General features: G+C 39.2%; 2 protein-coding genes across 5 annotated transcripts in view; both read right to left on the bottom strand.

Moving 5' to 3' along the window:
- Positions 1–2174: 2174 nt before the first annotated feature.
- LOC117987252 (cytochrome P450 4C1-like) lies at positions 2175–7367 on the bottom strand. Its single transcript, XM_069502077.1, has 10 exons — positions 7208–7367; positions 6509–6601; positions 5901–6011; positions 4937–5122; positions 4661–4857; positions 4308–4371; positions 4030–4231; positions 3431–3576; positions 2503–2682; positions 2175–2350 (listed from the first exon to the last, which is right to left on the bottom strand). Exons 1-10 carry the CDS (start codon positions 7365–7367, stop codon positions 2175–2177), a joined length of 1515 nt encoding a protein of 504 aa, XP_069358178.1.
- A 1548-nt stretch (positions 7368–8915) lies between these two features.
- The window catches only part of LOC117987251 (cytochrome P450 4d2-like), a 62247-nt gene continuing 46800 nt past the window's right edge, over positions 8916–24362 (bottom strand). For 2 of the 4 annotated variants that reach the window (XM_069502398.1, XM_069502399.1), the window contains 9 exons: positions 16660–16752; positions 15062–15172; positions 13977–14162; positions 13203–13399; positions 12440–12503; positions 12058–12253; positions 11138–11283; positions 10368–10547; positions 8916–9215 (listed from right to left, as the gene is read on the bottom strand). In XM_069502398.1, the coding sequence (XP_069358499.1) occupies positions 9040–9215; positions 10368–10547; positions 11138–11283; positions 12058–12253; positions 12440–12503; positions 13203–13399; positions 13977–14162; positions 15062–15172; positions 16660–16747 (1344 nt within the window). In that variant the 5' untranslated portion in view covers positions 16748–16752 and the 3' untranslated portion in view covers positions 8916–9039. Of the gene's footprint in view, positions 9216–10367; positions 10548–11137; positions 11284–12057; positions 12254–12439; positions 12504–13202; positions 13400–13976; positions 14163–15061; positions 15173–16659; positions 16753–19725; positions 19918–24362 lie in introns of those variants that run through there. The other 2 variants (XM_034974209.2, XM_069502397.1) reach the window with 2 other exon arrangements.

The following is a 24362-nucleotide window of genomic DNA, read 5'->3' as shown; positions in this document are numbered from 1 at the left end:
TTGTTGGTTTGTCCTTCAATCAAGTCGCAACGAATCGACGTGATTTTTGCATGGGTTTAAAGACCTGGAGAGTGACTGAGATGCTATCTATCCCAGAAAAATCAAGCAGTTCCCACGGGATATTTGAAAATCTAAATCCACACGGACGAAATCACGGGCATCGGCTAGTAAGGTATCTACTCAATTTCCAAATTTGCAAAAATTCAAAAATTGCAAATCCATTCAAAATTCCAAATTTCCTTTTCACTATCGCTCCCACCGGGAATCAAACTCAGGATCTGCCACTTAAGTATGCAAGACCACAAAGCTCGTGTAAGAGCGTGGATCGTGATTAAGTGTATAGCGAATGGAGTTACACTACAAACAACCATTCAACAGCAGTCGGCCAACGCGTCGGGAACTGTGTAGTGTGCTGCAGTGATTAGCACTGGCCCGAATATTTGAAGTGCCTATAGTACAACGTGATGAGGTCTTGCAAGTTTTGCTACTAAAGCCTACTTTATAATATGTTATATAGTGTTGTGCCTACACTTCGGGCGCGATCCCAGGAGACGCGGGTTCGATCCCTGCCGGTCCCCAATCTTTGATATGTATTTAAAATTAAAGACTACGCCATTATTATGATCGTTTAAACTACTAATGAGCTCGTCTCTGTGTGCTTGAAAATCGTAAAAATATTTAATGGATTTTATTTAAATTGTTACCAATTTGATGTAGATTTAATATATTATTTTCAATTCAAAATCCACAAATGACAATATCCATTAAAATATCGAAATATAACTAGAGAAATATAAATTCTTTATTTGCATAAAGTATTACAAAAGATGATAATTGATGTTATTATAAATGATGATGAATTATTACTGAATCAAAATAAATATTCAAAATAATAGAGATCAGACGCAGGACCGGGCTTTCCGTGCTCTCCGAGGCACGGAGGCGGCACACCGCCGACTTCCTAACTCCGGCCTAGTTCTGACAATTTCTTAACAGAATTTAGGTACCTACCTATTTTAGCCCGACGCGGGAATGTAACCCGGGGCCTCGTCACCCGCAGTCGACTATGCTAACCGCTAGATCAACGAGGCAACGAGTTCATAATATTATTACGTCGGTATGGAAACCCTTTAACAATATTGGTCTTTATCAAAATATTATGCCATAATGCAAATATTTCAAATAAGGTAACGAAACATTGAACGGAATTATTTGGCGCCGCGCGCGCTGCTGCAAGGCCGACTCGACTGGTTCATTGCTAACAACCAATTCACTATTTTATTTCGACACAAACAGTAACACATACACACACTGTTGTAATTTTAGTATTGTATTACATTTATTCTAATTCTATTCTGTTAAAATAGCTTTCATTATAATTTTAAGTAATCTCTTGTGGCCTTCTGTTAAAACTAGATTTAAATTTCAAAAACAATTATGTAATTACGCTGTTGATTACTTTCAAATAAACAAAATTAAATTAAATTAAATAAGTATTAAGTGAGCATAGGTTACATTCAATCATACATCACTGCATTCAATAGTTCATTAAAGATATACAATCATTTACTCATAGGTGCCAACAAACGGAGATTATGGAAATGAGGACGCTATTGAACATGACGAAATAATTATTACAAAAGTAATGGACTAAGAGCCAGCCCGTGCCAGACCTTCGTTATTTTATAAAAACTAAAAGTTTCTGTGTGTATTGTCCCCAACACAGGGAGGATCGACCAGCGACTATAAAATTTGGATCATGATGGCTATGTGAGATAGGGAGAGAGGTCTAAAAAATCTTACGTCAAATTATAAAGTCAAATTTTTTTATATTTTCTTCGCAATAGTATTAGAAATCACGTCATGCATTGCCAGATACAGTATGGCGGCAACCCGCAGCCAGACACATTTTATGAAACTTTGAGGGCGACTCTGTAATACGGTTGTGTATTTTAAAAGAAAAATTGTAGACAGAACAAAATAAGCTTTCTTGATGCTGTGGAATTGTATGAAGAACATGAAACGCATGACACCTTCGCTCTTGGCAGTAGGGGAAGGCACAAGAGTTAACGAGACGCTTGAACGAGACATATGAATCCCAACAAGAAAAACCGCAATGAAATGCAAAATCAATATAATCCTTTCGGTGCAGTCAATCAAAACATGATCAAAACTCAGCGTCTGTTTTCCAACTGCACTTTGAACTGGTGCACGTGCTTCAGCATGATGTCGAAGGTGACTCGCAGCGGCTTCTGCTGGCTGTACTCGTAGCTGCTGGCAGGCGTGACGCGATAGCGACGCGTCAACTCCACCAGAGAATACTTGATTGATGTTAAAGCCAAGTGTAAGCCTAAAAATAAAGCAAAAGTAGAGGTGATGATATACAGCGTACAGTAACACAGACACGTAAGTTTTGTTAAGCCTAATCAAATTATATGTAGTATTTTCATCTTAGCAAAACACCTGATAAGATTGCTGGTGATGGTATAAATCGTTTGTTACCGGTGCAGCTCCGTGGTCCGTGGCCGAACGGCATGAAGGCCGCGAGCTGGTCTGGCGTGGCGCTGAGGAAGCGCTCCGGCTTGAATTCATCCGCATCCGCGCCCCAGCAGCCAGGGTTGCGGTGGACGCCCCAGATGTTCAGGAGGAAGTAGCAGCCCTCGTTGAGGACAAGGCCAGAAGCTGTCATTTGTAGTAGATACATATTAGACTTATCTATTGGCTCAACTCAAAAGTAAGATTTACTTTGGATACAGTACACACCAAATTTAACACCATAAAACTAACAGATCAATTAACGATCATACGCAAAAATTATAGAGAAGGTGTTTCTAAAAATAGAAACACAAATATTGGCGAAGCGGTACAGTTGTAGGTGAGATAAGGTCTCGAGCGTTCGTCTAGATGTTCACGTGCCTTCAATAATATGTACGATGTTATTCAGCTCATTCGACAAATTCGAAAGTGTGGATTTACTTGATGATTTTATTCGCAGATTTTACTATTGTTTAGTTGCTTATTTCATTTGGTTGCCTGGAAAAGATTTCTGTGAGGCAACAAGGTCGTCACATTTTACCTTCTACATTATTAACAATTGTTTTTTTTTTTGTTCTGTGGTTTATAACAAAACTAGCTTATGCTCGCGACTTCGTCCGCGTGAACTACACAAATTTCAAACCCCTATTTAACCCCCTTAGGGGTTGAATTTTCAAAAATCCTTTCTTAGCGGATGCCTACGTCATAATAGCTATCTGCATGCCAAATTTCAGCCCGATCCGTCCAGTAGTTTGAGCTGTACGTTGATAGATCAGTCAGTCACTCATTCAGTCAGTCAGTCAGTCAGCCAGTCAGTCACCTTTTCCTTTTATATATTTAGATGGTAATTCAAAATTCATCCTAAGTACTATTGGCTTACTAGCGTTGCACTCACGTAGCTCTAAGTCCTTGTCGCACCTCCTGATGGTGACGGGCGCGGGGGGGTACAGGCGCATGGTCTCCTTCACCACGGCGTCCAAGTACTTCAGCTTCGCTAAATTGTCCAGCGATCTCTCTGAATCACCCAAAACTTCCTTGATCCTGAAATGAAACATGTTTTTCAATATTAAGACTACTTGACCCACTTTGGCCTCGCTTGGGACAAATTTTTAAAAATACTTCTTCAGGACGGACATTTACTAAATTGTTTACTATGACGTTGTCTTGTGACGTGAAAGAGAAAACCTATGAAAAATTGCAAGTTCCTAGATTCAGTTGTTTAAAATGTACGATATTTTGGCTGAGTTTATTGTTCTTGTTGAAATTGTGAAGTTGTAGTTAAAGGCATTGGAAAACAATGTTAGTTGGCTTAAAAAAGACGGTGAATGATTTGACAACTTTTAGTGTTACGCTATAAAACTAAACACCATGATGAAGATGGCACCTATTGACAATTCCAAACTAAAATGTTTCCTTTTTTTTATTTCATTGGTAAGAAAAGGTAGGGAATTCACTAAAATTTAGTTCGTATCCAAATCAGCTTCTTGTACTAACTCTTGAAAAACCTTGTCTTGTACTTCGGGGTGGTTGGCCAGCAGCACGGTAGCGAGGCACAGAGCAGTGGCAGTGCTGTCAGTGGCCGCCAGGATCAGGACCAGCGTCTCCTCCCGGAGCTCAGTGTCTGTGTACCCAGCCTCCCCACCAGAGAACTCAATCAAGAGATCCAAGAAAGATTTAAATTGACCACCCTGGGTATCTTCTGAAAGATTATCTCAATTAATTTCAATCGTTTTACTAAAATCAATGCAAAGATTGAAACTGTTGATATTTACTGGTATCGTGTCCAATTGTGTTCTCGAGTGGTTCTTTGGATAGCATCTTTTTCTTTTTAATCAGCTAAAAATCATTTTAGATTATTATTAACGGCCAAGAATTTGATGAATCAATCTTTCTAACTTCAAGCTATTACAATCGTTTACTAAGCCAGCCATAAAAGGCACAGTTTTATTAAATGAATAGATTTTAAAGTAATCGGAAAAGATTGAGATTCTATGCTTGTCTGACATATCTGCAATCTGCAGACTGTATATTATATGTCAGAAGACACATGGATGTAGGAAAAGGTAAAAAATAATAATTCTTAGACAATCATAATAATCAGTCAAGTCATCAACGTGATACTTACGTCCTCGACACAATCCCAGATAACTTTCTTGTTGCGGTTCTGTTTGGCGCCCACGGGCAGCAGCTCGTACAGCACGTTACAGTAAAGCCAGGGCTGGCACACCCGCGCCGCACCGTTTTTGAAGTAATCTTGGAAGGCTACGGCGAACGGATGATTTGGATTCTTCTGAACTTTCAAGTTTTCACCAAAAGTCATTTCTAAAATAATTCATACATTTTCTTAATGCTACATAAAACCCAATAATAAGTAATATAATATTGTTTCTGAAATTCATACCAAAAGCAGACTCCAAAGTGTAGGCACTAAAATATTCCCACGTCGAAAAGTCACCTTTGTCTACAACAGCTGTCAGCTTCTCCATCAATGTTTTGTTGTTTCGTTCAAAGATTTTGACAAAATAATCGCAATATTTGGAATTGAATACTGGAATAAGAATTTTTCGCCGAAGACGCCATATTTCTTCTGTAAAAATATAACAAGTGGATATTATTTTATTTACGTGACTTCACTAAGTACTTAATCTTTGATTTTGACGCCATGTTACCAAGATCCTACGAATTTGATTTAAAGCTGATACGAGTGTTGTATGAAACTGCATATAACTGGGTACTAAAACAATACTGTGATTCTATTCAACATACAAGTTTGTGTTTTAATAACGCTCGTTGCGCAACAGTTCATAAACTGAACTATTAATAATGTTTTCAATCTAATGTTTCTCAACCGTTGTGATTTGAAACTCGATGAAACAAAAAACCAACACCAAAAACAGACAAACGCATACATCTATGGATTTAGCTTCGTAGTGGTTCCTATTATTTCATGCTTTAGTTGACATTGAAAACTTGGAGCACCGTTTTGCAATATACTTAATGAATAAAAATATGTAAGTAGAATAAATTTGAAATTTGGTAACAATACGGCATCTGAAATGGAATTATAACGTTATTGCTGTGAAAGTGCCAGAAGTGAAAGTGCCAGAAGTGAAAGTGCCAGAAGTGAAAGTGCCAGAAGACTTCGATACACCTAAATAAACAGGTATATCTTACACAATACACATCAAAGTACTTATTTTTACTCAAGGCCATGATAGCTCCGAATACCTATCTTGTTCCTAACTTTTTAGTTTATTTTATTTATACCTAGTTAAGTTACAATTTTTATTTGTTTCTATTTTTCCGTAGACGGATTACAGTTTTTATTAAGTAACTTTTTCTTTTCAATACAAATTCCAGCAAACCTTCCCCGAACACGGATCCGTTGCCGATAAGGTGCCGCATCGGCACTGTGATCGGCCACTTGTCGGAGAAGTTCTTCAGCACTACACTTGCGGTCACAGGATCTGATATTGCTGGAATAAATTGAAATTAAATAAAAATACGACAATATGTATTTCATCATGTTTCCACTAATATTAAACATGTTTCCAGATTGATTTCCACGCAATTTTAATACTTTGTCATTTATCACGATAAAAATAGTTTTGAAATGCCTCGGTATGAAAAAAGCTCATTTTTTTCATAGCAACTTTACGTGCTAAGAGCCAGCGCGTGCCAGACCTTCGTTATTTTATAAACGCTGAAAGTATCTCTGCGTATTGTCCCCAACACAGGGAAGAACGACTATGAAGTTTCGATCATGGTCACAAACATATTCACGCCCTTATTGAAGGGTGTCTGGCTTGGCAGGGGGCTACCACGATGATGTGTCCGGCAATGCATGACGTGATTTCTAATGCTATTCTTCTAAGGTCTTACTCTACAGGTAAGCAAGATACCTATCAAGTAGATATCACGTAATTGAACTCTTACCAATTTACTAATTGGCATGGTTATACTTTATACTCACAAATGCACAAGTAATTCTCTATCCAGAAGCTCGCCATGCCATGCTTGTTTGTGTACGCTTGCCGAGCAAGCTCGTCGAACATCATCATGCGACCTACAAACATTCGTTTTTAGCGGAACCATCTATTGCTTCGCTCGAGTGGATTGTTTTAAGTCCACTCTTTATTGGGGATTTGCGTTATGGAGAAAATAAACATGCAAAATGTCGAGTTTCCAGATCCAGTGGTTTAAGCTGTTCGTCCATAATATTGTCACAGTAAGTGTAAAGTCAGTTAATTGAATATAATTTATATTATACTAGGTGATGCCCGCGACTTCGTCCGCGTGAGTTTCAATCTTTAAAAATCCTGTGGGAACTGTTTGATTTTCCGGGATAAAAAGTAGCCTGTCCTTCCCCGGGATGGAAGCTATATCTCTGTACCAAATGTCGTCAAAATCGGTTAAACGGATGATGGAAAGCTAGAAGACAGACGGACGGACAGACAGATAGACAGACTGACACACATTCGCATTTATAATATTAGTAGGTATGGAAGTATGGATTGTGTAGACTTATTTCATCCCCAATTTTTACAAATCTCCTTTGTTTCAAGAACCATTGATTTCGATCTCTTTTCATCTAATTTGTATCTGGGGTTTGTTTCCGTGAATTTAAAAATGTTACAAAATATTTTAATAAACACACTTTAAAAAACTTTACCTTCATTATTTCCGATAAACTTATAAGCATGTCCTATGACTGGTATGTAGGGAAAGTCCACTTTTATCTGTCTGTGTAAATCCAACAACTTCTTCGACCTGGTTTTGGCCAGCACGACCACCAGCAGCACCAACAACACAAGTAAACACGCCAGCAACATTGTGTCCGAGCGGCACTTAAAAACGTAATAGTGAATATCTTACCTTTGCCTAAATCATTCTTCGTTATAAAAATTGTGATGACCTTCGTTCTTCAGTAAATATTCGAATGGTTTTACCCAAATTAGCGATACATTATGTTTACGCACCCCAGCGTCGCACGCTGTTAAGAAAACATGCAAAAAAGGTTAACGTAGGTATCTGTTATGAGCCATTTTCTTATTAGGAGATTCGAAGCTAGTCCTTTATCATGAACTTTTTATAGACATTTTTAGAGCTAGGTAGGTACTTACAACTCTGTAGTTGATGTACCGCCTCGAAGCTAGAAATCTGGGTATCTTTTTGGTTACGCAGCATTGCCCCTACATCAATGCATACTATTTAGCGCCCTAAGGGCGTTCCACAAGCACCAGATAAACTTTATCTAGCAGATAAGACACTTTGACAGAATCCCAATACAAAAACTGTCATAACGTCATATTTATTCGTTAGATAAAGTTAATCTGGAGGTGGAAAAACAGGCCCTAAATGTCTTTGTTTATCGTCATCAACCCATCGCTGGCTCACTACTGAGCATGGGTCTCCTTTCAGAATAGTTTTCGCCACAGTCTAGCACGCTGGCCAATTGCGGATTGATAGAGGGTGTCTTAAAAATCTACTTCTAAAATATCTACTTACTAGTTACGTACTACTAAATGGGAATATTTTATACGATACAAACCTCCTAATGATCTTTCAATGGTGGATAATGGCAAAAACCGCATTGAAATGTACCTATAGGAGTGTAGAAGTTTTTAGCGTAGGTATACGGTATACACAGACAAACGCAAATTGCAACTTTGTTTTATTCTACGAGTAGGTATCTAGGAAAGATTTAAAGTAAGTAACAAACATATTTTTAACACGTCATACCGGTTTGATACTAAATACAGGTTTTAAAATTATTGTTGCAATATTAGTTGACCCCCCCCCCCACGCCGCGGCTTGGCACGAGCCTTCGCTCCGGCTTTACTCAGCTGCGCGATTGCGGTAGGGCGATTGTCTAAAACCTGCATCAATCATTATTACAATCATCTCTGATTGGTTGACGCTCGCTCACTATTGGCTACAATGCGTTGTTGCAACGAGCATCGCACAAATTCAGCCAATCAGAAGCATTGAGATTGTAATAATGATTGATGCAGGTTTTAGACAATCGCCCTACAGGAGGCCTCTACATCACTTATGACGTGTTACACGTCATTAATCAGAACTTTCTTTGTGTTATTTTCAATGAATCCATCCGTAACAAAGCCGACTCACCTACTAGACCGTGTAGTGTAGAGCAGGCCTAGGACAGGACACTGCAGTCGGTGACGCAATGAATGCCTGTCACCACTCAATAGCCACAAGCGCCGGGCGAGGAGTCGACGACGACGACCTAATTGCTTACTTTACTGGAGTGCACAACGGAAATAATTGCTTCATTTCCAGTTCATATCATAGAGGTTCAGACTTCAGATTGACAAGATTATTAACAAAATCAAAATTATTAAAATAGTATTTATTTGTTTATAATTAGGTTACCCACATTAAATAGAAGGTTAAAGGACTAGGAGTTGGCAAGAAACTTGATATGAATCACGACTACTAAAAACCAAAATCCGTAAACTATTTTTGGCGCAATCAATTAACTCAGCGTCTGTTCTCCAACTGCACTTTAAACTGGTGCACGTGTTTGAGCATGATGTCGAAGGTGACTCGCAGCGGCTTCTGCTGGCTGTACTCGTAGCTGGTGGCAGGCGTGACGCAATAGCGACGCATTAGTTCCGCCAGAGACAACTTGATCGAAGTTAAAGCTAATTGTAAACCTGCAAAAAAAATATATTTAAAAAACTGATTTCCAAAACCACTACAAAGTAAAAAATAACTTTTGTTTCTACACGTGTATGTATTTCGAAGTCGGCCGAGCTTCACGCTTTGATTTCTAGCTTATTTTATGCTTTGTAGTGGTTTTGGAAGTCGGTTTTTTAATATATTTTTTATTTTAAACTTTTTAGTGTAAGTAGTAATTGCTTGGTACCTAAAATATCAATTCACCAACAAAACTTTCCAAATCCCCACGGCTTAGGAGTTCAGTATCCAAAGTTCAACGGTGTAGTCAATGCTTTGCACCAAAAATAATATTGTATCATCCGCAGTTCGTGAATCGCTATAGTTTAGAGGTGCTGTACTCTACATCATCAGGGTTGAGGAATTGGGACTTGGAGTTTAAACACAAAGTCGTTGCTTGTTACCTACAACATTAATTCACTATGAACACTTCCTCAATCTTGATAACTCAGGCGGGCGGTACCCCTGCAGCATCAGGATTGAGGAGTTGGATCCAGAATTTCTTATGGGACCACCACGTGTAACTAACCTGAGGTCCTACCTAAGAAAGCCCTACCCTACCTTCCTTATCGAACTACTTAAATATGTTCCAAACAGGCTACACCGATGTAGGTACTTACCTACACCAATTTCTCCATAGTTTCTAGACTGAATTGTAAAAACTAGAGGAGGTTTGCGAAAGGAATTGGATCCAAAAAAAAAATTGTATGGATCCTTAATCCTTATGCTGCCTACCTAAGCTGTGGAGATTCAGAAACGACGTCATGAGTGAACTCCAACTCAACAATGATGGTGCTGGGTACTGCATCTAAAGACGTGGGAGTTTAGGAACTGTTGATGTTTGAACTCCAAGTCCCAACGATTTCATGATTGAACTCCAAGTCCCAACCTTCAACCCTGATGATACAAAGTACCTACTTGTAGTCTTTAGCCACATAGCCGTGGGGATTTAGGAGCTGTTGATGGTTCATTGATATTGTGGGCAAGCATAGACTTCATGATTTAACTCCTAGTTACAATCCCTCAATTGTAATACTGCTTGAATCAAACAAATCATAGTATTTCCAATGACCAGAATCTTAGTAAAAACACCTAACGCGATGGGAATGGTGGGATAAATCTATTCTTACCGGTGCAGCTCCGTGGTCCGTGGCCGAACGGCATGAAGGCCGCGAGCTGGTCCGGCGTGGCGCTGAGGAAGCGCTCCGGCCTGAACTCGTCCGCGTCCGCGCCCCAGCAGCCAGGGTTGCGGTGCACGCCCCAGATGTTCAGGAGGAAGTAGCAGCCCTCATTGAGGACAAGGCCAGAAGCTAAAGTAAGTATAACCATGGCTCATAATTGAGGAGGTTCCTGCGGTAGTGGAGCTGCGCGAAGGGTGACAGTTGTCACAAGTTGACGAATCACCGAGCTGCGTCACGTCATCACACCCTCCCGCACCGCTCCACTACCGCTGGAACCTTCTCAGTTATGCGTTATGTGTTATGTCTGTAGTAAAAATGAACTGCGTCGTAAAGATTACTTTGGGAACAGTAGGTAAATACTTATTCTTACACCATGCCACTAACACGACATACACAGAGTCCGTGTTTCTAAGGAACGTGTGACCTAGTCGAGGAACATGTATGGCTTAGTTGTGACAACGCATTGCAATCGATTGGATTGTATTATAATTATGCGAGAATAATTATTAATAGAAAGGAGTCACAACCCTCAGCAATGAAAATACGATGCGCAAAGAGTGCTTCTATAAATGTTAGTAGAAATATTGGCATTTCTACTTTGTTCTCTTTCCTTCCTAAGTTTACTAATCATGTTTTTGGACTGTGGCTTATGACAAAATTATAATTCAAAATACATCCTACGGTTACAATTATTACAGATTTGGTGGAGTTGCACTCACGTAGCTCTAAGTCCTTGTCGCACCTCCTGATGGTGACGGGCGCGGGGGGGTACAGGCGCATGGTCTCCTTCACCACGGCGTCCAAGTACTTCAGCTTCGCTAAATTGTGCAATGATCTCTCTGAATCACCTAAAACTTCTTTAATCCTGAAATGAAACATGTTTTTCAAATATCTAAGACCTCCTGGCGTACTCAATGAATTTTTTTCTTAAAATTATTATTCGATAAAAAGAGAACCTACACAATAAATCTAAGGTTTCTGTCTAAGTAGTTGGTTCCAATTGAAATATTAGACGGTTCTAATGGTTTAAGATGCATTTTGATATTGAAATGATTGGTCAGTCAATTGTGATGATCAAAATTTTAATAACTTTTGATCATCACACTGCCGTATTTGGCTGATATAAGCAATATGTATTTTATGGTTCTCTTATTAAAGTTACGTATTTTACCAAAGGCACTATTTATGATGGTTAAGCAGTTTATGATAATCATAGAAGCTAGTCCTTGTTCCTGCGTCGCTGCCTCAACTTCGAGGATCGCGGTTCCCCTTTGATACGACTCTTACAATGATATCTTCATTTTCTCTCTATTTCCTACTGCGTGGATTGCAACGTAGATAGATGTGTCGGCCGCTTCTCTTGTTTACTTTGGTGTGAGCAACGCCTCGGGCTGAGCCCGCGGGGTCTCTTTACTTCGATCTTACCAGTTACTACGAGTTTTTCAAAATTGCTGGCGTTCTTTTTGCGACAGCACCAAAATGCTCGAGGGTCCTTCGTAGATAGATGTTAGATAGCTTCATTTTATTTTTAGTTTGTTTAGTATTGAGTGGTTCTACGTTCGGTCCCCGATGTTTGAAAAGCTAGTCAAAAAATAAAATAAAAATGTTTTAACTCACTGCCGATTGTTCAAATACTAACTCTTGATGAACTCTATCTTGCACTTCAGGATGGTTCGCCAGCATCACGGAGGCGAGGCACAGGGTAGTGGCGCTAGTGTCGGTGCCCGCTAGGATCAGCACTAACGTCTCCTCCCGGAGCTCGGTGTCCGTGTAGCCGCCAGAGAATTCAATCAAAAGATCCAGGAAAGATTTAAATTGTCCACTACGGGAATTTCCTGAAACATGCATTGAATTAATTTCATTTGATAAACATGAATTGAATTAATTTCGTTAGATAAACATGAATTCAATTAATTTCATTAGATAAACATGAATTCACTTAATTTCATTATATGAACATGAATTCAATTGATTTAATTAGATAATTGAAACAAATGCAAACTTCACCTGGTGGTACTTACTAGTATCGTGTTCCATTGTATTTTCGATTTGTTCTTTTGATAATGTCTTTTTCTTTTGGATGAGCTACAAAAAACATTGTAAATTATTATTATAAACTGGCAGTATTATGAACCAGCCCTCTAGTACTCAAACTATTGATTACTACTTAGCTGATGCTCGTCATTTCGCAGCTCTTTAAAAATCCCGTGGAAACTCTTTATTTTGCGGAATAGAAAGAAGCGTATGTCACTCTCCCAGTCTTCAGCTATATAAATGCAGACGCTGCCCCATTGCGCTGCGTTGCAACGTCATCGAAGGTCAAACCAATAAACAATCACACTTTCGCATTTATAATATGGGAAGTGATTATATAGCGTTCATGGCAAATTGTTGTTAATGTCTGAACTCAAGGTACTTTTGTTAAGTGGCTTTTGTCCAAAAAAAGTAGTAAAGTTCCGCAAATTGCTATTGACCATGTCTCATTAACAACGAAATGACGCTATTTTGACGTCAGCCGAAATAAAAGTATACCTACCATCAGCTTGAAACCTTAGTCCAGTGCTGACGTCACTAAAATGGCGGCCACGAGCATTAGCAATTTGCGGGACTTATACAAAATATGTACCAATTATTGTATCTTTTTTTATGGTAGAGTTATTATATCGCGCAGGGTTATCGAAAAGGATTTAGATTATAGCTTAATAGCTGCAGTTACCTTTCGAAACTAGGAATGCAGACTGCTTTACAGATATCTCACTCAATAGTCATAAACATGATACTTACGTTCTCTAGACAGTCCCAAATGAGTTTCTTGTTGCGGTTCTGTTTGGCGCCCACGGGCAGCATGTCATACAGCACGTTGCTGAACAGCCAGGGCTGGCACACTCGCGCCGCGCAGTTCTTGAAGTAATCTTGAAATGCTAAGGCGAACGGATGACTTGGATTCTTCTGGACGTTCAAGTTTTCACCAAAAGTCATATCTAAAATCATTCATAATCATTATCAACCCATCGCCGGATCACTACTGAGAACGCGCATCAATCACTATTACAATCTCAATTGTTGTGATTGGCTGAATTTGTGCGATTATTGTTACGTTCTAGCCAATAGTGACTTAGTGAGTGAGCATCAAAGTAAGTACAATCAGGTGATTGTGATCGCGACATCGTAGCTGTCCTTCTTCCGCAATCGAGCGGCAGGGTTTCCTCTCAGAATGACAAGAGTTTTAGCATATACCATTATCCACCACGCTCGCGCTGTTATGACGCTGGCCAAGTGCGAATTGACAGACTTCATATATCATCGAGAAAATTAAGGAGAACTCTCAGTCATGTAGGTTTCCTCCTATTAAACCAAATGATATTTTAAATGCTTAAAACATAAATAAGTTCTCCGAAAAGTTGGAGATGTGTGTCAGGGATCGAAACCCTTACCTCCCAAAAGGCTGTCAAAAAACATGTAGTTAAGCAAAAGAGTTTTATTTGAGATGAATAGCTCAAATTATACTCTTTTTATGTCAGATAGAACCCAATAATATTTTATTTATGAAATCCATACCAAAAGCTGAGTCCAGTGTGTAGGCTCTGAAAAAGTCCCACATAGAGAAGTCTCCCTTGTCCACAACTGCACTCAGGTTATCCATCATTATTTTATTGTTTCGTTCAAAGATTTTGACAAATTTGTCGCAATATTTAGAATTAAAAACTGGAACAAGAATTTTTCGCCGGAGGCGCCATATTTCTTCTATAAAAAATAAGAGAGAGAGAGTGTGTGTTTGTTAGTTATGAATATTTACTTATTTAAAAATTATAAGATATAACATACCTATATTAAATAGACGCATAATGCCCATACAATGCAATGATGTGCCATCTACTATTAGTTGATAATATAGTTCCCGGCATTTAAATAGTCGCGTCTAACCTACGATGCAAGTGCGAGCTCGCGCAGGTATTGTTGCACGCGCTCGTGTATTGTGTACGAATGTACCACTCACACTAATGCAGATGATGAACGCAGGGCGATTGCTGGCGTGTTCCGCTCGATCGTATCGCACGCCTCACTGACGCTTAAAAATGCTACTACGACGCGTCTTGCGGTTAACTTCAAGAACGACTATTTAATTGGCGCGGATTATAATATGGAAAGAAATAAAAAATTTAGTAATCAAACTTTATTTCGGTCTCCAATGGACCGAATTTTAGATCAAAATTGAGGTAATTGTTTACATTTTTTACTAATCTACTTACTAATTAGTGTTTTACGAGATGCGCAAACAAGTAAATAAATGGACAATTTACTAATAGTGTTGGAAGACCCCCCACTAGGACGGACGACAATGAGTCACAGGGAGCCGCTAGATGGCGGGGCGTCGCAAGACCGTGGCGTGTGGAACTGGAAGTCTTTACAAGAGACCTATGTCCAGCAGTGGACGTCTATGGGTTGATGATGTTTAGGATCATCATCATCATCATCGCTGGACATAGGTCTCTTGTAAGGACTTCCACGCCACGGTCTTACGCTGCCGCCATCCAGCGGCTCCCTACGACTTGTCTGATGTCGTCCTTCCACCTAGTGCCGGGTCTTCCAACGCTGCGCCTTGATGGTGAGGATGATGATGGCAAAATAAAATGTAAATGAACCTTCCGCAAAGACGGATCCGTTGCCGAGCAGGTGGCGCATGGTGAGCGTGACGGGCCACTTGTCGTGGAAACTCTTCAGCACCACACTTGCAGTCGCAGGATCTGACACGGCTGAAATGTCCAAATATCCATTACAAAACTTGTGATATAGCAAGTCTCTACATAGTACGCGACATGTCGAGTTGGCAATCGAGGTGGGGACTATCGCTAACCCGATGCGGGACAGTGCGGGTGACGTGCGGGTATGCTGCGCGTCTCAAACTCCGGTTGCCATCTCGCCCTGTCGCGTACTATACCCCTGGGTCGGACAGGTTGTGCCGAGCTGCAAGCAAGCTGCAAGACATACAGTAGTTACGTTTTATGAAAGGCAAAAGGGAAGGGGGAGGGGGGGGGCTGTGCGGCTGCGCGGGGCGAATCTACAGCACCCGGCAGAAAATATTGTACATCGAACTTTAGAAAGAGATAGCGGTGTCGTAGAGGCCGTAGAGCTTTGTCTCTGTCGCTGAGACCGACAAAACGTCACATAGGTATGAGTGACAGAGACAACGCGCGCTCTACGAAGCCGAAACCTCTTTCTAAAGGGCGATGTACAATATTTGTTGCCTGCTACTGACTACTGATTGGAAATGCCTTCCCGCCGGCAATGACATTCTAAGCCGGCAACAATAACAAATAAACTCAGCGATTGCTTTATTAAAACTCAATTCAACTTCCTACAATATATTTTTTTTACTTAGTATCTATAGTATATTTATAGTACATACCTACCATGTACCTACATACTAAGTAATTACATTTCCGCGTATTGTTTGTTGTAGGTTGACGTATTGTTTGTTGTAGGTTGACGTATTGTTTGTTGTAGTTTGACGTATTGTTTGTTGTAGGTTGACGTATTGTTTGTTGTAGGTTGACGTATTGTTTGTTGTAGGTTGACGTATCGTTTGTTGTAGGTTGATGTATTGTTTGTTGTAGGTTGACGTATTGTTTGTTGTAGGTTGACGTATTGTTTGTTGTAGGTTGACGTATCGTTTGTTGTAGGTTGACGTATTGTTTGTTGTAGGTTGACGTATTGTTTGTTGTAGGTTGACGTATTGTTTGTTGTAGGTTGACGTATTGTTTGTTGTAGGTTGACGTATTGTTTGTTGTAGGTTGACGTATTGTTTGTTGTAGGTTGACGTATCGTTTGTTGTAGGTTGACGTATTGTTTGTTGTAGGTTGACGTATTGTTTGTTGTAGGTTGACGTATTGTTTGTTGTAGGTTGACGTATTGTTTGTTGTAGGTTGACGTATTGTTTGTTGTAGGTTGACGTATTGTTTGTTGTAGGTTGACGTATCGTTTGTTGTAGGTTGACGTATTGTTTGTTGTAGGTTGACGTATTGTTTGTTGTAGGTTGACGTATTGTTTGTTGTAGTTTGACGTATTGTTTGTTGTAGGTTGACGTATCGTTTGTTGTAGGTTGACGTATCGTTTGTTGTAGGTTGACGTATTGTTTGTTGTAGTTTGACGTATTGTTTGTTGTAGCTTGACGCTGCACTGAACAATAACATCAATATTATTGTAATAATTTAGCTATCATTTTTTTATCATGAATACTTACAAACACACAGGTAGTGCGCCAACCAAAAGCTCGCCATGCCGTGCTTGTTGGTGCACGCTTGCCGAGCTAGCTCATCGAACATCAGCATACGATCTGCAAACATTCACATTTACTGACCCAACGAGGCAAGGTTCCCAGGTGTGTTCGGGTGGATCTGCAATGGTACGTCTGTCTGTCCGTCCAACCATTTCTCAGAGCCTTGAATTAATATTACTGTTATTTTTTTTAATATTACAATAAAACTTAAAGCTAGCCTTATCTAATTACTACATAAATCATGACCGCGTGGAAGGTGCCAAGAATACTGGCTGCATTTCCGCGCTGGACAGCCAGGCTGATCCGTTGCGCAAAAATGAGCCAGCCCTTCTGTTAATATATTTTATTATTATTAATTAAAACATATATGTTTCAAACTCGCAAAAACCAGGTAATTAATGTAAATCGATCGTCCAATGCCGAAAATTTCACAAAAAAAAATTTTTACATAAAAAAACCGACTTCGATACACAAACACTAAAAATTGAAAAATAATTTAATTTATTACCGAATATATTATGTATACAAGAGTTAATATAGTTCCATAATAATACTTTTTGGTGCCGGTGCAAAGCTTTAGCTGCGCGAATCGTCTAGACTTCATATTTTTTTGAGACTCCACAATGGCACTTCATTGGCACCGACCCCAAAAAATATTAATATGGAACTATATTAACTCTTTTCCGTTTTATCCGTTGAGGAGTTCCATTATCTATCTTCGAAGATGTTCATCAGATCTTCACCAAATTTAAATGAGACCACCTTTGAAGTATAACCCTTTCAAACAAAAAAAGAATTTTCAAAATCGGTCCAGGCGTCTTTGAGTAATCGGGGAACATACATAAAACATTTACAAAAAAAAGATTCCGACGAATTCAGAACCTCCTCCTTTTTTTGAAGTCGGTTAAAAATTAAAAAAAAACCTCTATATGGACCTCTACTGGGCACGCGCGGCCCCAACGGAAGCTACAATTTGTATTGGTTTTAGCGACCTACATACAAAATATTATAATGTTGAATCTGGTAGATACAATCTCCTAGGAGGATAGGACATATTTTACATTTTCGCTCGAGGCAAACCACTAATAGTTTAAGTACTTAAGTTATCTCATATCCACTGTTACGTTCATAAATACGTAGTAGATATAGTACATTACTGCAGCGGCCAGCCAAAGAGGCATTGATGGACGTGTAGGACGTAGGGACGGACATGTGGGCCGCTAAACCACGACAGATACCTATATATTTTCAAACAACTTTTCCCTTCCGCTGCTCGCAAGTCGCATGTATTTGGCCAGTACAGCAATTTCGATTTATCGCGAAGAATGTTGGCAAAATAATGCTCACATTTCCAAGCATGTTTGAGAAAATTATCTTTTCTATTTTAAGAAAACTAGTAGGTCTCGGTCCCCTTCTCCATTTCCCCATCGATCCGCAGACACCGAGCGGGTTTAATACGTTGTCGTTAACCCAAGTTACTTCCACGAAACGTCTTTTCTTCTTCATCCTTATTAATCGCTATCCATCTTTATAGTACGGGAGCCCAAAAAACTAAATAGGGATTTACTCGAGCGCGACCTATTGGGTTGTGAAGATTAGGTGCTAAAAAGTTATGTGATGTATGGCCTTTCACTGGTGGAAAGAGCGTGTACTTTTCAAAAATGTAAACAAATAGTCAGACTTAACTTCAGATATTAATAGTGTATGTGCCCCACGTGTTTCTGTTATCAGAAAAATATTTATCTGCCGGTCTGCATGGGCAGGTCTACGAAGGGGTAGAAGGGCGCCTTCCATCTTAGGCTGCATCATCACTTGCCAAGTTCTAATTGCAGTCAAGCGCGAGTCTATACATAAAAAAATATAGAATCAAAAATATTCATCGAGCGCGTCAGATCTTGAGGGCATGTTAAGTGAACCCTCAAGTAGCTCCTGTTCAAAAGACTGACGAAAGAAGCTCCAGCATAGACTTATTTTATGGCAATGTGAATAGTGTGCGCCAAAGTTTAATAAACTTATTTGCTAGCCGTATAACGTAATAATTATATCTAGTTTTAGTCTGTCACTGGGGCCGATTCTCTTGTACACAATCTCTAAACTAAACCAAATTTACAGGTCTAAATCTAGTGCTATCCTTTTCCGCAAGCAACATCATGTAAGGGATAGCAATATATTTAGAGGTGTCATTTTAGTTAAGTTTAGAGATTGTGTACAAGAGAATCGGCCCCATTGTGTTCATTTTTCTTTTTTAATTTAGTATTTAATTGTAAAAACCTTTTATTAGCTTGTAGTTACTTAAGTTTAAGATTATAATTTATTAAATTGATTCCTAATAAAATAAAAATAAAATAAAAATAAAATAAAAATAAAATAAAAATAAAATAAAAATAAAATAAAAATAAAATAAAAATAAAATAAAAATAAAATAAAAATAAAATAAAAATAAAATAAAAATCAAGTGTCGTCTGACTCCACAAGCCGTGAGATTATAGTCAAAGGCGAACAAGTATAAAGGTGGGTTTCATATCAGGCTTATTTAAAAATCGGTCAAGTGCGAGTCGGGCCTACACACGAAGGGTTCCGTACCATCATCAAGAAATAACACTTTTTTTTTATAATTTTCATGGCGGTCATTTTGAAATTTTTATAAAAAAAATTATAGTGGCAATACACATTCTGTCTATGTAGCGGTAGGTACCTACTACACTAAACTCCTTTCTTACTAACTTTCTTTCAACTGAACAGCTCTATCAGCTGATTAATTATTAGTTCATGACCACAATTAAATTTTTTATGTGTGACGTAACCACAAATTCACGGTTTTCTGATTTTTTCCCTAATGTCAGCTATAAGATCTACCTACCTGCCAAATTTTATTATTCTAGGTCAACGGGAAGTACCCTGTAGGTTTCTTGACAGACCGACAGACAGACAGACAGACAACAAAGTGATCCTATAAGGGTTCTGTTTTTCCTTTTGAGGTACAGAACCCTAAAAAGCTATAGAAATTAGAATATAACTTTAAGTGCCTACCTTCATTGCTTCCGATGAATTTATAAGCATGTCCTATGACTGGTATGTAGGGAAAGTCCACTTTTATCTGTCTGTGTAAATCCAACAACTTCTTCGACCTGGTTTTGGCCAGCACAGTCACCAGCAGCACCAGCAGCACAAGTAAACACGCCAGCAACATTGTGTCCGCGCTGCACTTGAGAGCGTTATACGAGAAACATAATATAATCTTTGTTTATTCAATATGATATTTTTATTACTTTAATGGCCTTCGTATGTAAATACAAAATGCGTTTACCTAAATTAATATGACTATGATCCGTGCCCTGGCTTCGCACGGGGCGAATTTTCTTAAGAATTGTAAAAATATTTAAATAAGTTACTAGCTTATGCCCGCGACTTCGTCCGCGTGGACTACTCAAATTTCGAACCCCTATGTTACCGCCTTAGGGGTTGAATTTTCAAAAATCCTTTCTTAGTGGATGTCTACGTCTGCATGCCAAATTTCAGCCTGATCCATCCGTTTGAGCTGTGCGTTGATAGATCAGTCAGTCAGTCAGTCACCCTTTCGTCTATTATATTACTTAATATTATAAAGAGGTAATGTCGTTAAGTTTGTTTGTAGGGGGCAATCTCTAGAACTACTGAACCGATTTTGAAATTCTTTCACCAATAGAAAGCTACATTATTCCTGAGTGGCATAGGCTATATTTTAAGACGCGGGCGAAGCCGCGGGGATCAGTTAGTTTTATATATTTAGATTTAGATGTACCTACCAATCGTTCAGAGTTTGTTGCTGGCTCTTCTCAGTAGGAAGAACATTCCAAACCAGTGGAGGTTTAACTTAGTAAACATTCGAAACACTTTTAAAATTAGGTTTGAATGAAAAAATAACCGGCCAAGTGCGAGTCAGGCTCGCGCAATGTGGGTTCCGTACTACGGTTGTATTTTTTCGACATTTTGCAGGATAATTCAAAACTATGATATATAAAAATAAAAATAAATCTATTTTAGAATGCACAGGTGAAAACCTTTCATATGATACCCCATTTGATATAGTTATCTTACTTAGAAAATTGAAAATACTAATTATTAGTTCATGACCACAATTTAATTTTTTTTGTGTGATGTAACCACAAATTCACGGTTTTCAGATTTTTCCCCAAATGTCAGCTATAAGATCTACCTATCTGCCAAATTTCATGATTCTAGGTCAACGGGAAGTATCCTGTAGGTTTCTTGACAGACAGACAACAAAGTGATCCTATAAGGGTTCCGTTTTTCCTTTTCAGGTACGGAACCCTAAAAAAAACACTTCTCATGCTCGTAACGTTCTTTTTTATGCCGAGCGAGCGTATAAGCGGAGTAAAACTGCTTTTTATGCTCTTGGGCATAAAAATGTTGTATGGTTTTATAGTACCTGAGCCTAGCCTCCTATGCGCCTATGTTCTCCTGGTACTCCATGTAAGCTAGTGCAGTTGGTGTCACGTCAAAAGGTGCTGCCCTTGAACTTGCGCAGTAGATGATTTTATCGATTTATAGTCATTCCATAGCCTCTCTCGCAGTCTCGCGGCAAAATAATCTACTATCTATATTTTCTATTTAGCCAGCAAGCCTTTTATCATTTACGACTAGGTCCCTACTTTATTATGAAATATCAAAATATACAAACATTGTTCCTGAAATTTAAATGAATAGAAGTGTAGTCAGAAAGTTTTAAGCGTATACACAGACAAACATGGATAAAGACTTTGTTTTATTCTATTTCGATTTTCACCTAATCATGCCTCATAAATTTAGAACATTAAGATTCAAATTGCAACAGGTACATATGACGTCACGGTGGTTTTTCTATTATTATTAACTAAAACTGCAGAAGTAAATCGTAGTAGTGTTCACGGCCCAGCAACTCTACATCAAAATATTCCATAGCGATTATATACCTACGGGTCTCTAGCTCGTTGACGGAAACACAAACCTGTAGCGAATATTGCAATGTAAGCGTGTTGGTCTGGCGCCTGGCCGAGTGCGAGTTGACGACCGAGACCTGGCGAGGACTTTTTCTGGACAGCTGTTGTAATACCTACTGTCCAGAAATGAAATTTTATACTAAGTACTTTTCTGGACACTTATAATACTGTCCGGGATGTACTTTCGAACCAATCTACAGGACATGAAATGTGCACATTTTCATATAATTTTTTAAACGAATTATTTGTCAGGGGGGCTCCCCTCATGAAAAAAACCGGCCAAGTGCGAGTCAGGCTCGCACAATGAGGGTTCCGTACTACAGTCGTATTTTTTCGACATTTGGCACGATAATTCAAAAATCTGTTTTAGAATGCACATGTAAAGCCCTTTAATATGATACCCCACTTGATATAGTTATCTTACTTCGAATATTGAAAATACTAATTATTAGGTCATGACCACAATTTAATTTTTTTTGTGTGATCTAACCCTAAATTCACGGTTTTCAGATTTTTCCTCTATAGCCAGCTATAAGACCCACCTTCCTGCCAAATTTCATGATTCTAGGTCAACGGGAAGTACCCTGTAGGTTTCTTGACAGACAGACGGACAGACAGACAGACAGACAACAAAGTGATCCTATAAGGGTTCCGTTTTTCCTTTTGAGGTACGGAACCCTAAAAATGGGTTCATCAAAGTTGACAGTTTTAGACCATTCTTGTGACGGGGTCTATATAAAAACTAAACTACTGTTGAGAACGGTACTTATAGTGTGTACCATATTCCTACTTACGTATTTAAACAACAAATACTGATAACAATTCATTAAGTAGTTTGTGAGTGTGACCAAAAACATAATTATGTACGGAACCCTACAACGTACAAGTTTATACGTTTGTATGGAGCCAGTGACGGAGCGACTCGTGTGACGTGTCTATCATATATAGTTGTGGTCATTGCAAATACTGGTTTGTATGTAGGTATTTGTTGATCGCAAATAATAATGATTTTGTTCTCGGTAAACCAGTTCCTGTGATCTAAAGTAGAGTAGGTATTTTAAGTGTATAGTTGGCATATCTAATAAAATAAAATAAAATAAAATAAAAATAGTTTAACGAAGCGAACACTTTGACCTTGAAATTTGAAATAGGTACATCTAATGATAATTTACCTAGTTACCTACATACTATATTAGTTGCAATATCCGATCAACTAAAACAATAGTAATTTAAAATAAACATAATTTATTTATTGTATTCACAGATTAGAGAACTGCGCCAAATAGATCGTCAAAATTACAACCTTTTGTCAATATTGCCGTATCGTACGGAAAGTACGGACGTCGTAATTCTGTCGTCGCTGAGGCAAGTTTATTCCCGCTATCAGTGTTCAGTGAGTACTGGATAGCCCGGCAGCCCGGCAGCCCGGCAGCCCGGCAGCCCGGCAGGTCGGCAGCCCGGCAGGTCGGCGGGTCGGCAGACAGGCGTGAAATGGTATCGCAGTGATAAATGATCCTGCCGCAGACAAATGTAACCGTTTGCCGATTAGGCCCTGAACTCACTGAAATAGCAGCGGTCGGCCGCGTCTATAGCTAGCTGCTAGAGTGTCGGCGAAGATGCGCCGTCACTGCCGCGCCGGCGGCCGCCCGCCACGTCGTCGCCGTTGTGCCCGGTTCAGTTCAGTTTACAATCTACGTTATAGATTCCTGACCTGAAGAAGTAGAAGAAGAAATAAAGGGCACTGAAGATTTTGGCCTACCGTCATTCATCAGTACAACAGTCAAGCCGAGTCTAGCCACCAGCTAATAAATTTGGTAGCTTATATTTCGGAATCGTGACACTTTGGAAGGTTTTGTCTCATGCATTAGTTTGTGACGCCAGCTATTGATTAATACAGATTTTATGCGTGGCCGCTATTTTAGAAAAAAATATAAATGGGGGACTACCAGGTAGGCCATGCTCTATAGAAAATATTCAAACCCCTTTAGCAGAAAGAGAAAACAAAAAAGAGCGCTGCTTTGACCGAAGGCAAGACCGCTGGTGGCGCCACTGCAGCGACCGTGGTGACCGCACTACTCTTTCCAGTTTACAGTCATTCAAGCGACACTTTGTATTTTATTAATGGAGATAAAGTTTAAAACACACTTTGAAACTAAACTGAAACCGCTCGCCGCTATCATTTCAGTGAGTTAGGAACCTAACGTCTGTTCGGTTATCCACCTTTTGTGCCGTTGCCAATTTTCAATCATTCGGAACAGAGCGCGATTTCACTATGTTTCTCCGATTCCATAGTTTCAGAGCACGTTCGAAGTCTCATCCATGTATTACATACCGTCAGAGCACGTTCGAAGTCTCATCCATGTATTACATACCGTCAGAGCACGTTCGAAGTCTCATCCATGTATTACATACCGTCAGAGCACGTTCGAAGTCTCATCCATGTATTACATACCGTCAGAGCACGTTCGAAGTCTCATCCATGTATTACACGACGTAGGTATAGTATTCTTATGTTTACTTCTCTCTTCCTTTTATAATTAACTAGCGTATGCTCGCGACTTCGTCCGCGTGGACTACACAAATTTCAAACCCCTATTTCACCCCATTAGGGGTTGAATTATCCAAAATCCTTTCTTAGCGGACGCCTACGTCATAATAGCTATCTGCATGCCAAATTTCAGCTCGATC

The sequence above is a fragment of the Maniola hyperantus genome, chromosome 12 (assembly GCF_902806685.2).
Source record: "Maniola hyperantus chromosome 12, iAphHyp1.2, whole genome shotgun sequence".
NCBI lineage: Eukaryota > Metazoa > Arthropoda > Insecta > Lepidoptera > Nymphalidae > Maniola > Maniola hyperantus.
This window is presented reverse-complemented; position numbering and strand designations above follow the sequence as displayed.

Coding starts and splice junctions, on each gene's coding strand:
- LOC117987252 (XM_069502077.1), bottom strand. CDS start 7,367: ATGTTGCTGGCGTGTTTACTTGTGTTGTTGGTGCTGCTGGTGGTCGTG. Junction 6,012..6,508: donor AGAGAATTACTTGTGCATTT/GTGAGTATAAAG, acceptor AATTTATTCCAG/CAATATCAGATCCTGTGACC. Junction 2,351..2,502: donor CGGACCACGGAGCTGCACCG/GTAACAAACGAT, acceptor CTTTATTTTTAG/GCTTACACTTGGCTTTAACA.